The following is a 17,478-nucleotide window of genomic DNA, read 5'->3' as shown; positions in this document are numbered from 1 at the left end:
AGTGGGGGAGAGGGCCGGGAGGCAAGGAAACTGGCAACAGTCAGGTCCTGGAGAGATGGAAGAGGACAGAGGCCACACTCCGCAGCACCCAAGGAGGCCGGGAGACAGGTTCAGAGTGTGGCGGCTGCCGCTCCCTGGGGGGCCGAGGACAGGTGCCCCCAGAGTAGCCTGCAGCAAGCATCAGGGCCCGTCGTCGTTCCCCAATGCTGGGGCCTCATGTCTGTAGCTTGAAGTCAGCCATGGAAATGGACAGATACCACAAACCAGGGCTTTCTTCCCTGAGAGCAGTTATTAAACACAATCAGATGAACCCTTCCCCTTTTTAAAGCTATTTTTAGCATCAAATTCCAAACAACAGTTATGTTCTATAATGGGTATATGGAGGTTCATTATACTTCTTCTGTGTGTGCCTGAAAATTTCCCTAAAAAGGAGGTAAGATAATACTGATGATAATAAAGTGATGTTGAAGCAAAACAAACCAGAAGAGTTACTTATTAAACGACTTCTTGGAAATGTAGGTAGAGCAAAGTCCCGAACAGCTGTTACAGTTGACACGCCCCATGCCAGAGGACTGTTTCTCCACAGGTTCCTGCCTTCCTACCACCACAGCTTAGTGCCTTCAGTACAGAATTTGCCTTTTTGTATTTTCACACCTGCTCACGAGCCTATCAAACACATGTACTTAACTGAGTAGTCTAATAAAAATTAAAATAAGTATATTTTCGTACTTTATTAACAATCTCCTGATTCTAAAGTTTCAACATTTGCCCCTAGAGATTTCAACCCAAAAAAAAAAAAAATTAAGAATAAGCTTTTCTATAAGAATCCGCATTTTCAAAATATTCTTGAGAAAAAGGAAAATTCTTTCTTTTTTTTTTTTTTTTAAACTTCCAGGGCAGTTAACATGCAGTGCTCTATTAGTTTTGGGTGTTCTCAGCTGTCTTGGAACAAAGCACGTGGAGAGTGCAGACGACAGAAAGGGACACTCACCACAGACCGACTACTATCTACTCTGTGTTCCGGAATTGCTTACGGAGCTTTAGAAACAGACCCGAGCTAACACCTGGTCCCGCCCCAACCCTGCCAAATCCCACTCTCTGGACGCCAGGACCAAACACCTGAATGCCCGAAGCACCCCAGCGAGGTCAGACCCCTCAGACCTCTCGGCCCCGGCCGAGTGCATGTATTACCTCCACTTTGTGGATGAGAAAGCTGAGACTCAGAAAAGCTGCCTGACTCTCCCAAGGAAGGCCTCAGTGTGACCCGGAGGAATGGAACGAGGAGACTCCGAATCCTAGAGTTTTTTCTGCTTCCCAAGGCAGCTTCTCCAGAAAATATCACATTGATTTTCTCAATTTCATACAGTGCCTGCCAGTAGGTAATCCCTCAAATACGGACGAGAAGAAGGGAAAGTGACTCCGTCAGTACTTACACTACTGAGTTCATTCATGGTAAGCCGTCGGAGGATAAAATCAGAAACGCTCTCAGTAGCAGACATGGCAAAGCTCTGGAGAAGTGTGAACACCTCGTCTGTATGGGGGAAAAAGCGTGTAACTGAAATGACAGAAATGTAAGTTACCTGGTACAAAATATGCCAGATTTTTTAGTAAAAGTACAACTCTGTTAAGCATATGCCACGAATCACTTACCAAAAATGAATCCCAATAATGAACAGTCATTAGTACCATAGGGCAATCTATAATCCACCTTAAAAATCATTTAGGAGTTTTAGTTCTGGCTAAAATGGAACAGGGGCAGCCAGCCTCTCCCTATAAAACTAGACAGAAGATCCGAGCGTCTACGCAGAGACCGTAAAAGGTACAAAGCAGCCGACAGGTTCAGAGAGCGTAACACCCAACAGCAGCGCATCCGTCCAGGCCCTCTGCAGACTGACACCCCGCGCAGGGCAGCACAGAAGTGGGCAGCACAATGGGCCCCAACTTTCTGATTAGACAGTGGAAAAGGGGGAACCCCAGAAAAGCAGACAATGAGCTCTTAAGAGGTTCCAGAGGGTCAGACGCTTGGGAAAAGGGCCCCAGAACGTGGTTTGTCAAGCACCGGGCTCCCTGCAAGCTGGTATGCCTGGACCTGCCAGCAGGAAGCAGCCCAAAGACTTTCCGAACCGATCGAAGGGAGACAGCGGCCCAGGCTGCACGCTGGCCCCCGGAGGGATGACGGGTGGTGTGGGTCAAGACAGCTCCGCACGCTGACGGTGGAAGCAACATGCACAGGAGCTGGGACGTCGGGGATGAAGGCCTAACCCTAAGCTGAGCGTCTGTTACACAAGAGAATCAACTTCTCCACGGGATTTAAACATGACCTAGAGTCTCATGACATAGAATTCAAAATATCTAGGATTCAATCCAAAATAACTGGGCACGTGGAGCATCAGAAAATTCCTAGCTCACAAGGGGAAAGACAGCCGGCCAACGCCAACAGTGAGATGATGCCAACCCCAGAAAAACCTGATTCCAAACAGCTAATGGTAAAAACGCGTCAGCAATCAATCAACACACCCTCTCGGAACATACAGGAAAACAAAGGCTCAGCAAAGAAATGTAAGATACACACAAAAACCAAATGGGAATTTTGTAACTGGTAACTATAAGGACTGAAATTTTAATAACTCACCAGATGGAAACTGCAACAGAAAGGAGAAGCAGGAAAGGAGTCAGTGAACTTAAAAACATATCAACAAAATAAATTATATGCAGCATGACATAGTGTAACCAAACCGCTGAAAACTAAACACAAAGAAACAATCTTGGAAGCAGAGGAAAACAGCACATCATGTAGGTGGAGAACACACTGAATGACTACACAATTCTAATGAGAAACCACGGCAGCCAGAAGCGAATGGAATACGTTTAAATTGCTGAAAGAAAAGACCCGTCAAACCAGAATTTTATATCCAGTGAAAATAATCCTCAGGTGAAATAAAGACATTCTCAGATGAAGGAAAACTAAGAAAATTCACTGTCAGCAAACCTGTTCCAAAAGAAATGGTAAAAGCTGCTCTTCAAACGAAAGGCATAGGTGCCCCAGGAAAACAGGGGACGTCAGGGATGAAAGAAAAGCAAAAGAAACTGCAAACATCTAGGGAAATACAATAGGTTCTTCTCTTGTGATTTTTAAAATCTCTTTGATGGTTGAAAGCAAAAATTGTAACACTGGTAGTTTTTAACAAACGTAGATATAAGACAACTATAATACGGGGGGTAAAGGTTTGGGCAAAGGAGTCCATACGGTGGTAAAGTTTCTACATCCATTTCAAGTGGTAAAACATTAATTCTAAACAGATTGAAAAGTTAGGTGTGCATACTGTGGTCCCTAAAGCAATCGCAAACACACACACACACACACACACACACACACACACACACACACACAGAGTATTAGATATTTAGTAAAAAACACAATAGGTAAATTAAAATGGAATACAGTTGGGGCTCCTGGGTGGCTCAGTGGGTTGGGCCTCTGCCTTTGACTCGGGTCATGATCTAAGGGTCCCGGGATCGAGCCCTGCATCGGGCTCTCTGCTCAGCAGGGATCCTGTTCCCCCCCAACCCCTGCCCGCCTCTCTGCCTACTTGTGATCTCTGTCTCTCTCTCTCTCTGAAAAATAAATAAGTAAATAAATCTTTATTTAAAGAAAATGGAATACAAAATAATGTTCAAACTGCCCAAAACAAGCCAAGAGAGGGAAAGACAGAAATGAAAAACAAAGGGAATTGAATAAAAAAAAAGACTGGAATCAAAACATATATGTAATTATATTAAATGCAAATAGTAAAAAATCATGACCCAGTTATGCTATCAGAAATTTGCTTCAAATACAACAATCTAAATAGAATAAAAGTAAAAAGCTAGGAAATACTACTATGCAAACTCTAATTAAAACAAAGTGAGAGTGGTTACGTTACTACCAGACAAAGCAGACTTCAGAGTAGAATAACCGGGATAAAAAGGGATACTGCATTAAAAAGGAAAGTCAACTCAACAAGAAAACGCACTATCCTAAACACACAGGCACCTAACAACAGAACTGCAGGACAGGAAGCCAAATAATAAAAATAGAAAGAGAAAGAGATAAACCCAAACTCAGAGCTAGAGACTTCAACACTCCTCTCTTAGTAACAGAGTAAACAAAAAACAGCAAGGACATAAAACTGAAAAATACCATGAAAATCTTGGATCTGGTATTTATAGGACGCTCAACCCAACTACAGAGTACAAGGTGTTTCCGAATGCGCATGGAACAGTATACACTTGATCATAAATAACCCTTAATGAAGTTTCAAAACCTGAAACTCTACAAAGTATGCTAACTAGAGTCAAATGAAAAATAACAACAGAAAGATAAGAAGGAAATCTCTAAACACACTTCTAAGTATTTCGAGAGTAAAAGAGAGTTCCTCAAGAAAAGTTAGAAAATACTTTGAACTAAAATACAACATACCAAAAGTTTTGGGATTAAATTAAAGCAAAACTTAAAAAATTTATAGCACTACAGGTCATTTTCAAAAATAAGATCTAAAATCAACAACCTAAACTTCCCCCTTAACTTCATTAGAAAGGCAAAATAAACCAAAAGCAAAGCAGACAGAAGCAAACAAAGACAGAAATCAATGAAACTGAAAAAAAAAAAAAAAAATCAATGAAAACCAAAAGCTGGTATTTTGAAAAGGTCAGTAAAATTCATGAACCACTAGCTGGTCTTAAGAGAGGCAGAGATAGAGAGGATACAAATTATCACTGACCCCCGATGCTGCACACATTAAAAGGAGAAGGGATTATCATGGACAATTCTAGAAATATAAATATTCCATCTCTAAAGAAAGATCCCAAGGATTCTATTTAAAACCAATGAACAAATAAACAAACAAAACAAAAAACCTCTCATAACAAGAGCTTCAGCGAGGTCAGAGGATACAAGGTCAACACATGAAAATCAATCACATTTCTGTATACTGGCCATACACAACTGAAAACCAAAATTTTTAAAAAATTGATCACATACTTGGGCACAAATCTAATAAAACCTGTACAGGATCTATATGCTGAAAACTAAAAAGCTCTGATGAAAAAAATCAAAGACACCGTATGTAAACTGAGAGACACACTATGTTCATGATCAAAAGTCTCGGTATAATAAAGGCAATTCTCCATAGATTAATCTATAGATTTAATGTGATTTCAGTCAAAATTCCAGCAGGATTTTTGTTTCTTGTAAATACAAGCTGATTATAAAGTTTATATGGAAAGGCAAAAGAACTAGAATATCCAGAAATAAGAATTTGAAAGAAGCATCCTACCCATTTAAAGAGTTATTGTAAATCTACAGTAACCAAAACAGGGTGGTGCTGGCCAAGGTATCAACATATAAATCAACAGAATAGAAGAGAGCCCAGAAGTAGAGCCACACAAATACGGCCAGTTATTTTTAAACAATGTTACTGATATAATTCACGTGACACACTTCACCCATTAAAAGCATTTAATTCAATGGTATCTAGGACAGTCACAGATATGTGCAGCTGTCACCAGAGCCGACTTTTTAGAACACTTTGGTCACCACAGAGAGAAACCCCATCCCCTCTGAGCATCACCCTCACAAGCCTACGCCCCCTCCCTGCCCTACACAATCACTAATCCTTTCTCGGTCTCAGATCTGCCTCTTCTGGACGTGTCATATAAATGGAATCATATAATATATGGTCTTTTGTGACTGGTTTCTTTCACTTAAGCTGTTTCCAAAGTCCGTCCACGTTGTGGCATGTATCAGTAATTCATTCCTTTTCATGGCCAAATATAGCTACATCCCATCATTTATCCATTCATCCATCCAACTATTTTGGATTATTTCTGCCACACCTAATTAAATGTTTTTTGTTTTGTTTTGTTTTTTTTTGCAACAGTACAAAACTACAGAGAGAGGATAGTCTCAACAACAAAATAATGCTGAAAAACTGGATATCCACAGGCAAAACAAACAAAAAACCAAAACCTCAACCTAAACTTTACACCTTAAAAATTAACTCAAAATGTATCATAAATCCAAAAATAAAAATATTTAGGAGAAAATAAGAGAAAAGCCTACGTTACTTGGGGTTAAGGCAAAGGTTTCCTAAATAGGATACCTAATGCATAATCAATAAAACTAAAGAAAAAAGCAAACCGGACTTCACCAAAATGAAAACTTTTGCTCTACAAGAGACACTTAAACTGACAAGCCAAGCTAGACCGGGAGAAAATATTTGTACATCCCATATCCAACAAAGGACTTGTATCCAGACTGTATCATGAATTCTCATTGTATCTATTTCATCCAAGTGTATGAAAACAAAGAACTCAATTTTAAAATAGGTAAAAAATGTGGACACCTTGCAAAGTGTGATATCTATCTCTCTTAGAAATGTTCATTTTTTTTAAAAGATCACATAGCATTCAAAATTACAGAATTTAAAATTTTCAAGTTACTTACTGTAGACACACTCCTATGTGGCCTCTGAAGTAGGTCAAAAATCACTTGTCAGGTCAAGAAGCCACAAGTAAATGGTTGAAAGGTAAACATTTTCTTTAAGATGTTATTTATTTGACAGAGAGAGTGAGAAAGAGAGAAAGAATGAGTCTAAGCCAGGGGAGCAGGAGACAGAGAAGCAGGCTCCCCGCCGTGCAGAGAGCCCAATGCGGGGCTCGATCCCAGGACCCTGAGATCATGACCTGAGCCGAAGGCAGAGGCTTAACCCACTGAGCCACCCAGGCGCCCTGAAAGGTAAAACTTTTTACTCTAAAAGTAAGCATCATAACCCACGAACACACTAAGAACAGAATTCTCCGCCTTCCAGACTGTCTGTCTCCTCTTTCTCCTGTACGCACCTGGTGATCGTACAAAGAAGTGAAAACAAAGTTAACCTGAGGCTCCAAGGGAAAGCCGAGGGCTCGCAGGACGCAGAATGACGGGACATGAAGAAACACAGGGGCTGTTCCCATCATCCTCGCTCTCATGGTGCTTCCCGTCAGCAGCCCACAGAAGACTCCCCCAGGCCTGCAGTCACTGCCACCTCCCCCGACTGAGCAGCTCCTCATGACACACAAACTGTGCAGACCACTTCAACCAGAAGCGGGTATACGTTTTTGCTTCCCACTCTCTTGTCTCATATAATCAACCACGGCAACCAGTTCTGGATTCTGGTTGCCCAGAATCCCGAAAGTGGTACCAGACTTGGTCAAAAGCGGTCTCCTCAGTCAAAACCACAATGAGATCCCGCCTCGCACCCATCAGGGCGGCCACGACCAACAGACAGACAAGCGAGCGAGCACGCGGAGAACCTAGACCCGCGCACCAACTGGACGCTGACTGGAACGTGGAACTGCGTGGCCACTAAGGAGACAGTATGGCGGTTCTTCAAAACGTTAAACACAGAATTACCACGGGATCCAGCCACTCCACTTCTAGGTACATAACCAAAAGGAGAACTAAAGGCAGGGATGTGAGGAGCTGTTTGTACATTTGATGTTCAAAAGCAGCCTTACTGGGGCGCCTGGGTGGCTCAGTGGGTTAAGCCTCTGCCTTCGGCCCAGGTCATGATCCCAGGGTCCTGGGATTGAGCCCCGAGTCGGGCTCTCTGCTCAGCGGGGAGCCTGCTTCCTCCTCTTCCTCCTCTCTCTGCCTCTCTGCCTACTTGTCATCTCTGTCTGTCAAATAAATAAATAAATAAATATTTAAAAAAAAAAAAAAAAAAAAGCAGACTTACTCACACGGCCAAAAAGTGGAAGCAGCCCGAGTCCCCCACGGTGACTGTGCAAACTTACACGTACCATGGGGTATTCGCCGCAAAAAGGAAGCCAAGTCTGACCCACTCTCCAGTGTGGATGAACCGTGATGACATGACAGTTTGTGACGTAAGCCCAGTGTGAGGCGACAACCACACATGACCGCACGGATCTGAGGTCCCTAGAACAGTCCATTCACAGCGACAGAAAGTTCAAAGGGGTCGCCAGGGGCTGGGGAAACGGGATGAGGACCCAGCCAGCACCCGGCAGGTACAGGGGCTCAGTCTGGCACGATAAGAAATTCTGGGGACGGATGGCGGCGATGCGAATGTACAACAGGAACGGCACCAACTGGACACTTAGAAATGGGTCAAGTGTCCATTTCAGGTTACATGTATTTTGCCACAATTTAAAAAAATAAAAGCTACCTCAGGAAGGAAAGGTCAAGTGGACACGGTAAGGCCACCAGAGGAGCATTTCCACAAACATAAAAATAAGCAGCACACAGTTATTCTGAGGTTTGAAAAAAGGACGGTTAGAACAGCATTTCACGAAAGTTTCTCGTTTATGCGTCTCATGGATGCACCAAAAGGAGCATCACAACCCGAGTCGGAGCCTGTTAGATTCACAGATCGGGCTGGAGGCGAACGGCCACAGGCCGGCTCTCACCCCGGCTCCATGCGCACCCTCGGGCTCCCCCACAAGCCTGCGACAGCTCCCCAGTCCGCCCACTAATCGTCCTTCCCAGGCGAATGTGCTCCCCACTCCCTCAGCTCCCTCTTTCGCTCAGAAAACACCACAGTTAGAAGGGGACGGCTGCTGCCGCACTGGCCTCTGCCCACCCACCCACACGTGGCCCCCTCAGCACCCCGTCGAAGGCAGCCCCTCTGCCGATACCCCGGACCCCAAGCACTTTCGCCTCCTCTCAGCCACCAGAAGCAGACGTCCCCTCCTCACATCTTCAAAACTCCCCTCTACCAAATCGTTTCTATCGGCACAAAACACCGCTATTTTCTCCCCCAAAGGAAATAAAACTTCTCCCATCCCACAGCAGCAGTCCCGTCTCTGCTCCCCCACACACAACACCCCTTGAAAGTCCTGCCCAGACTCCAAACCTCCTTGCCACCCCTGAGCTGCCCCCCACCACCCAAAACGTTCTGTCAAGGTGACCCCCCATTTCCATGTTGCCAAAACCAACGGTCACTCTCAGCTCACCAGCAGTGTCTGGTGCCATTCCCACTCCTTCCGTCTGGCTTCCAGAACAGCACATTCTCCCGGTTTTTCTCTTCTCGTGCTGTAGTGAATTCCTCCCGAGTGTCCTCCGCCAGTTCCTCCCCAAGCCCCTAGACATGGGTGCTCCCCACGCACCTGGACCTCTTCTCCATCTACACTGGCTCCCTTGGTGTTCTCATCCAGAATTGTGGCTTTAAACACCATTGCTAGGCTAGGACCCCCAAATCTGTATTTCCAACCCATGCTTCTCCCTGAGCTCCAGACTCAGAGGGCCAAACCGGCTCACCGGCTCTACCAGAACACCTAACGGGTGCCCCGCACTTCATCTCCCCGAAGCTGAACTGCCCATCTCTACCCCAAAACCTTCTCTGACTCCAGTCCTTCTCGCCTCCGTTAAAGGCAATTCCTATCTATCCACCTTCTCCAATAGCTGAGTGACCTCTGGGTTCTCTCTTGTCCTCAAAGCCCACATCCAAACCCATCAGCAAGTCCTGCTGGCTGAACCGTCCAAACACAAAGTCCTAGCACCACTCAGCGCACCCACGGCTAGTAGTCGTGCAGGCCTAGGAGCGCGTCTCCATGGCCCGGCTCCGGCCCAGCTCCCGCCCGGCTGGTGCTCTCTCAACACCAGGGCCCAGGGACTGTCCTCAACTCAACTCAGAGCTCAGCAACCCCCAGCTCCAACGCCTAGTAAGAGCCGCAACCTTAAACTGGCCCAGGGAGGGAGTCCTACGTAACTGACCCCACTTCCCTCTCAAAGCTCAAGTCCCAGTATTCTTCCCTTGATGCCTCCTGACTCCTCCCTGGCAGCCAGCTCCCCCGCGGGCACCCCCCATTCACTGGGCGCTCTCCCGGGGGTGTGCGCAGGGCTCCATCCCTCAACCGTTGCAGTCTTTGCTTGACGGGCTGTTCCCTTCACAGCGAGGTCTTCCTCCACCAGTCAGTGTACCTGTAACCCTCCACCCCCACCCCACCCAGCGTGTCCCGCCCCTTCCCTACCTTGTTTTCCCCCAACACCTGTCCAACTACCATATACTGTATAGTTCCTGCTCACCATCCCTCTGCCCACCACATGCCTGTCCCCCCCAGTACAGGCGATCTCGACAAGGACAGGGATCTCCTCTATCTTTCCACGCGGACACCCTAGTGCTCAACATAGTGCCTGGCACACAGACTATCAGCACTTCTTCGCTGAATGAATTCCCCAGCCCCAGCTCAAAGGCTCTCCACAGTGACCCCCCCCATTAAGACGGAAATAAGTTCAAACCTTGAGGATCAGCACAGTAACTGGTGCAGGCTAAGGGGAAGAGAAGGGGAAAAGGCCTCTGGACAGACACTCCGCACACCCAGCCTCTTCCTCCCACAGCTCTTCTCCCCATGTGCCCCCACGCTGTTCCAAGGTTAATAGGTTAAGGAAAAAAAGGAGGACAAAGGAAAATGACAATAGTCGTACTCAGCAGGACACAGGAAAGACAAGATGTTGAAGCTGCTGTGGGAACATGGGGATTTATTATGATCTCTCCATTTTTCTATATATTTAATGATTTCCATAATAAAATACCAAAAATTGAAAGAATTTCAAACACAACAAGGCAAAGTTGCCCCAAACAGCTGCATACTGCCGAACCTCAATGTATTTCTGACTTTACCTGGTACGTCTTCACTGACCCTGGAACTGGTAATTAATTCCCAGACTGCTTCCTCATTTATAACAGGGAAATAACTAGTCACTCTTTTCCTCTTCTCTCATGAAAGACATCTTTCAGGATGAAGAACTCTTACAGATAATTAAGCGTGACATGGTTTACCAGTCACACCAACACCAACAGCTATCAAAATTAAACAGGTCCGTCCTTGGCTCTTATTTGGGGACATAAAAAGGCCTGCGTGAGGTGCTAGAGGAACTCTTGGGTTTTGCTGCTGCTAAGAATAACATGTATACATACTTTGGAACTGAAAGCTGGAAAAACAATTTTCATTATCTTATAAAGCTGAATACGCACAGACCCTAGGAACCAACACGTGTGCTGGAGAGACGCACACCCGGGCCCCGAAGACACGCAGACAAGTGTTCATGGCAGCACGCTCCGTCACAGTAATGAATTACAATACCAAGTCCAGCACCAGGGAAAATGTGGTGTCTTCATGCAAAGGGAGATTATACAACAGGGAAAATAAGGAAGTCGAAGAAAGGACGTGCATGAATCTTAGAAACATGTGACAGTGAGAAAAGAAGACTTCCCACAGTGAAGTAAGTTTTCTACAGAGCTCAAGAGCAGGAAAACAAGACACTACATTGTTGAGGAATATCAACAGATAAAACAAAACCATTTTTTAAAGTGCACGGACGTGAAAAAGACAAAAGTCAAAATAAGGAAGCAAAAGGAGGGAACTGAGGAGTAACATATAATTTGCTCTTAGGCTGCATAATACGTTCATGGGTATTTGATTATTTGGCATCATAACGTATGTATAACCATCGTGTGTGTGTGTGTGTGTGTGTGTGTGTGTATGTGTGTGTAATATCACAATTTTCCAAAGGGCACTGATGACCCAGTCCTACTCTTGAAAGCACTAACCCTAGTAAAAATAGTCAAAGCATGTCAAATGAACCCATATTTATGCCCTTAAGGAGACGAAAACCTTACGAAAAGTGACTGTTACATGTACAGCATTGGGTTCCACTGCCATTTTTAAAAATATCAGAATCTAGAAACTGGCTTGAACATTTCCTAAGCCTATATTAAAATCGAATCCCATCAGTGTTATCCTCAGGGCAAGCCTAATACTGATGCTTCCCTAGGGTTCTCAAACAGCAGGTTTCTAGAATTCCAAGTGGAAGGGGGGGGACGGGATTGGGAGTCAAGTCTCTTCACTGAAGAGTGTCTCTAGTGTCTGTGGTTTTCTGCTACTGTCGCACATGAGTCTCGGTTTAAGGAGAGAACAAAGAGCTCAATGCTTCCACTGCTCCACTTTCCGCAGGAAGTACATGCCACTTAAGAGGGGCTCAGAGACAAACGTACTTGAAAAACAAGTCGTCGGGAAATGATACCATCGTTGTGTTTGAGCTTACGCTCTGCACGTCTAGCAGAGTGGCCATTAGAAATGGATCCTGCTTAACCATACATGAAACTGGGAGCAGCTTCATGTCTGGAAATTAATGAGTGAGCGTAAATGAAAACAAACAAACAAACAAACAAAAGCAAATAAAATCTCATTCCACAACAACAGTAACCAGCGACCATACACGCTAGACACCAGTTCCGTGAGCCTGCGCCACGGTCTCCCCAGCACCACCGGGGGGCACTCGGTCAATGTTTGCGGAACGTGTGGGGGAATCCTTTGATTTAAAAGGTCAGGAATTTCCTCGTTCTAACCACCAACCATGCACCAAGCAAGACACCGACAGAAACTGCGTGTCCTCACCATCTCGGGCACCGGAACCTGTCAACATGCAAGTGCGCAGTAGCTTCAACAGCAACTGGAGGCATCTGTCGGCTCTCAGCACGGGCATGTAGGCATTGGTGCCCAACTTCAGAAGGGAGTCCAGGAGAGGGTCTAAGAATATCCTTAATACATTCTGTGTTCTCCTCTTTTCACTAGGTATTAAAAGACATGCCCAAATCAAGCATTGCAAAAGCATGAAGAAATTACTTTCCATCTCTAACTCGTGGAACTGGGGAGCTACTGGATGTGATTGGACAGACTCGGTCGCACGGACGCTGCGGACAACTGGTGCCTACTAGGACCAATCTGCCCTCTGGCTCCTTGCTGACCTCGCAGTCTAGGCTTTCTCGGTAGATTCTCTGTGTGCTCGCGAAGGAAGCACAGGGAAGAACATATCACACTCGACTCCAGGCACAAGTAGGAAGGAAATCCGATACCCAATTTATTTGTAAATTAAAGTGCTGAGACCCTGATATCATAATTCAAAAAAAAAAAAACAAAACAAAACAAAACAAAAAACCAAAATGTGTACTAGTCAAGGAAATGAGATGCTAACAAAAAATAAAAAGAAATTAAGGGTTTATAAAAAACCAACATAACCAACTTTCATACTGAAATTCTGTCTACAGAAGAGATTTGATGTTAATCAAATCAACCACATATGCAAATACACTAGCAAATGACGCTGCTTCTAGCAACAATTATACTCTGGTGAGAACTGATCTGTGCACATTCTTGAAATATGAATGAATTTTATCTTTATTACATTAAAAAAATTATACATTTTACAAAGGGGTCAAATTCCTGAATTTCTTTACCTAATCTTATGCTAGAATCTTATAACCTATTCTTTTAATATTCTTTTATAAGGGGCGCCTGGGTGGCTCAGTGGGTTAAGCCTCTGCCTTCGGCTCAAGTCATGGTCTCAGGGTCCTAGGATCAAGCCCCACATCAGGCTCTGCTCAGCGGGGAACCTGCTTCTCCCTCTCCCTCTGCCTGCTTCTCTGCCTACTTGTGATCTCTGTCAAATAAATAAAATCTTTTAAAAAAATATTCTTTTATAAAACCAGTGATTAGTATATATAGTTTTTCTCTAACAGTTGAACTTTCCTCCAAAGACTAATAAGTCCCTATTCCTACCAATTTATTATTAATTTTAGACATTTCTCTAGCATACCGCCAGTGCTCTGGTTTCTCCCTTTCATACACTATGATCAATTCCACACCCATCATAGAAAAGTCTGAACAGGGACCATACATCTGATTAGGCTTTTTAAAAAAAAAAAAAAAAAAAAAAAAAGATTTCTTTCCAAGTTTTGAAACCCTTACCTGTACTGCGTCTTCATTCCTTCCACATCTACAGCCAGCAAGACCATCATAGCAACGAGCTTGGCTTCCAACCAGTCAGGCATAAAGCAGTCTTCTCCTGCTGAAATAACAAGAGTTGAGGCTTGTAAAGCATTAACAAAATCCTTCAAAGATGATGTTTCGAGAAGGAAACAGCTACAGGAGCATACCTTATCAATATCAAATTAGAAGCATGGAGGTGTGCAGAAGCACACTCCTGGGCATAGCTCACTGTTTCGATGACCGCGGTAGTGAGCAGTATAAAATGGCACAACGGGGGTGCGCACTAGGAGGCCGTGCCCTCATCTGTCTGGGGAATAAGAGAAAGTCCCCTGAGGAAGGACAACCGGGCTGAGCACGAAGGCTGGGAAAGAGTACAGCAGGTGAAGGGCGGCAAGGCTTCCCCAAGGAAGGCAGAACATGCCGAAGGTCCTCTGGAGAACGGGGACGCCACGTTCCAGGGGACAGAAGGATGCCCGTGCAGCAGGGCACGGGAGTGGGAGGGAGTGCCAGAGTCGAGGTGACACAGACACCCAGGGAAGAGCCCAGGGGACTTAGCGGGCCATGCAGAGAATTCCTGTCTGACCCTACAGGCTAGGGGAAGCCACTTCAGGTTAAAGTGAAGGCTCAGCGAAGAAAAGGAAACATCTGTAGATCCAAATTAGTAGTTTAAAAAGACTTCTGCGGGTACAATGCAGAAGAGGGACTGTACAGGAAGAGGAGATTCGAGGAGATGCATTAAGAGGCAAGTCTAGTTATTTCAGTTGAGAAAGGAAAATTGCCTAAAATGTAAGCAGCAGGAGGTTGGAATGGGTACGGGCCCAAAGGCTCTGGAGCCTCGGACCCGTGTCTGAGGCCCAGTCCTGTGCTACTTTGCTGTGGGACCCTGCGACAAGGGCTTATCCTCTCAGAGAGCTTAGGTCTGTGCTGTAACTAACATAACATTATGCATCAGCTACACTCAAAGAAATAAAACAGAACAAAAACCTCAAAAACAACAAAAAAAGAAAGTTTAGGTCATCTTCTGTGAAATAAAACTAATAAAACCTATGACTCTCCTTGGGTTTATTATAAAAATTAAATTTACTCAAAAGTTTCCAGAATAAGTTTTGGAAGACAGAACATGGTTAACAGATAGAATGAGTATTTTACCATCTCTAAAAGCCAATTAAACAAAAATAATCCATAAACGGATTTCTTTTTCATTCATGGTGTATTATTATAGCAAGATCACACCTTTCACCTCGATTCCCAAGAAAAATTTAGGTAAGAGATCTAGTTTTCCAGCTCAGTAGTTTAAATACTTGAACCATTTTCTTAAATATGCTAATATATTTCGGGGGTAATTTCATATATTTTAACATAAATTTAATGGAATACTACAGAAGATAAACCCAGTTTAAAAACACAACAAAAGGATGTTATAGATTATTTTTTAAATGCTATAAAAGCCACTCTAGTTGCCATCAGTAAAAAAATCTACTCATATTTTTTTTTAAAATCCCAGTGTTGGTGCTATCCCAGAAAATGGAGTAGGCTAAACCTGTTAAGTGTTGTAAGACGAGTTATTGAAACTTGTTCTTGGGAACATTTTTCCTCACATTACTGCTTCCTACCACACACTTCTACGATGTCCTTCATAGGCACAGACTAAGACACTGTCATTCACGGGCTGTCCTGCAAGCAGACACCCTGGACATCGCAGGAGCTGGCGGGGAGGGGGTGCCGCTCCGGTCGCGCTCCCATGGCATGGCAGCAGGGAGCCCCAACCTCAAGTACAACACGCGTGGGAATGACCAGCACACACAGTGGGTCCTCAACGCGGCTAACGCGATGGTTTTCACTTCCTTCAGCAAAGCACAGCAGCGTTCTGGAAACACAGAGCCTGCTCGACATCCTAGGCTACTGCTGACCTTGGATACTGCAAGGGAAGGTTATCGATCTGAAGTGGAGTGGAGTTTTAATGACTTCCGCTGTCAAGGGATGCCACCGGTCCAGACCAGAACAACAGGGCGCCTTGCTCCTCCAGTGTAAGCCACGCCCTGGCAGGTGCACCTGACATGGGGTGCTCCCTGAGGACCTGGCCACCACATGAAGCAAGTCCACGCTACAGAGTGTGGCTCTCAAACCCGCGCCTGGTGCAGAATCCTCTGGAGGCTTTTTCAGTACAGAGGGTAAACACGACCCGCCTCCCTGAGTCTGATTCAACAGGCCTGGCACAGAGCTGGAGGATTTGTTTTCTAAAGAGTATCCAGGTGATGCTGGTGTTGCTGGTCTAGAAACCATACTCTGCAAACCACTGAGGGGGAATTCCCCATTTCGCACACTGAAGCTAGAGAAGTGGAGGCAAAATGGTTTTAAAGAGACAAAAGAATCGTTGGCTCTGACTGATCACCTGAATGCATTTTAGCCCCGAATCATGGTCAAATCTTGCTACCATAAAGTTCAAACACCGAGTGTAATTCTAGAAAATGCAAACTAGTCTGTGATGTTGGAGAGCACACACGGCTTGTCTGGGGTGTGGAGGAAAGGTAAAGTGGAGGGAAGGATTAAAAAAGTCATGAAAACACTTTTGAGTCTGACAGGATAGGCGCGTTACATCACCATGCTGGTGGGTTTCGACAGACGTAGGTCCAAACCCATCACACGTGCAGCTTAAACATGTACAGGGTGATGCAAGTCAATCATACCTCAACGCTGTTTTCAAAACGTGTTGTACAACTGCAATATACTACTTCAGAGCTAGTCTGTGTCTCTAAAAAAAAAAAAAAAATGTAACCAAGAAATCTAAAGATTTATTCATTTGAATAAATGAGAGAGAGACTCAGAGAGAGATCAGAGAGAGAGAAACTCAGAGAGAGATCACAAGTAGGCAGAGAGAGAGGAGGAAGCAGGCTCCCTGCTGAACAGAGAGCCTGATGCGGGGCTTGATCCCAGGACCCTGAGATCATGACCTGAGCCAAAGGCAGAGGCTTCAACCCACTGAGCCACCCAGGCGCCCTCTTGATTACATTTTAAGTAGGCATATCATTTAACTACAAATGTCCTTTCCACGGGACCGCTTGATTTAAGTATACATTTCTTCAAATGTATTTCCCTCCCTGGTTAATCTTAGCACATCCAAGGTCTGACCAGCCTTCAGGGCTATTTCCAAACTATGTTTCACTTTCCGTGATTCAGAAAGCCTGCCCCGAAAGGTCTTTGGCATGTTTGTTCACAGGTGATGCTGGTTGTGTTGTTTTGCTGCTATTCCTTTGTTCTGTTGTCTTGGGTACCAGGTGTCCAATAGGGTGTGTGTATGCATGTTTATGTGTGTGTATGTGCCCCATATCCTCCTTGCCACCTACCATTCCTTCTTGGGCTCCATGCAACAGACAGAGGACAGATACATAAATAGACAGACACCTCCCGACTTTCAGCTCCCCTGGATGCAAGTTCTTGCAAGCCTTGTGGGACACTCCTTCCCGCTTTTCACCTTCATTTCTGCCCAGTGGTCAGATGTCACCCATAGGGTGACCTCCCTCTACTTCTGCTGGTCTATCCATGCCAAGCAGGCACTGCTTACAGAGGTTCCCCAGCCTGGTGCTTATTACGTCTTTTGAGGCACTGTGCTAAGATTATCTGCTTACCCATCAACCTCCTTGCTAGACGACGCTCTCTCTGAGGGCAGGAGAT

General features: G+C 44.9%; 1 protein-coding gene across 4 annotated transcripts in view; it reads right to left on the bottom strand.

Moving 5' to 3' along the window:
• The window catches only part of LOC111160485 (TAR (HIV-1) RNA binding protein 1), an 84,901-nt gene that overhangs the window by 42,394 nt on the left and 25,029 nt on the right, over window positions 1-17,478 (bottom strand). For 3 of the 4 annotated variants that reach the window (XR_002641485.1, XM_022523630.1, XM_022523631.1), the window contains exons 11-13: window positions 13,786-13,885; window positions 12,436-12,608; window positions 1,434-1,531 (exon numbers count right to left, since the gene is read on the bottom strand). Coding sequence is in view for 3 of the 4 variants with exons in the window: in XM_022523630.1 (XP_022379338.1) it covers window positions 1,434-1,531; window positions 12,436-12,608; window positions 13,786-13,885 (371 nt within the window). In the remaining variant the exon portion in view is untranslated. The remainder of the gene's footprint in view (window positions 1-1,433; window positions 1,532-12,435; window positions 12,609-13,785; window positions 13,886-17,478) is intronic. The other variant, XM_022523632.1, reaches the window with a different exon arrangement.

This window comes from Enhydra lutris, unplaced genomic scaffold (genome assembly GCF_002288905.1).
Source record: "Enhydra lutris kenyoni isolate GAN:26980312 unplaced genomic scaffold, ASM228890v2 scaffoldscaffold76, whole genome shotgun sequence".
In the NCBI taxonomy this organism is placed as follows: Eukaryota; Metazoa; Chordata; class Mammalia; order Carnivora; family Mustelidae; genus Enhydra; species Enhydra lutris.
Note: the sequence above shows the minus strand (reverse complement) of the source record. Positions and strands in the feature narration are given on the sequence as shown.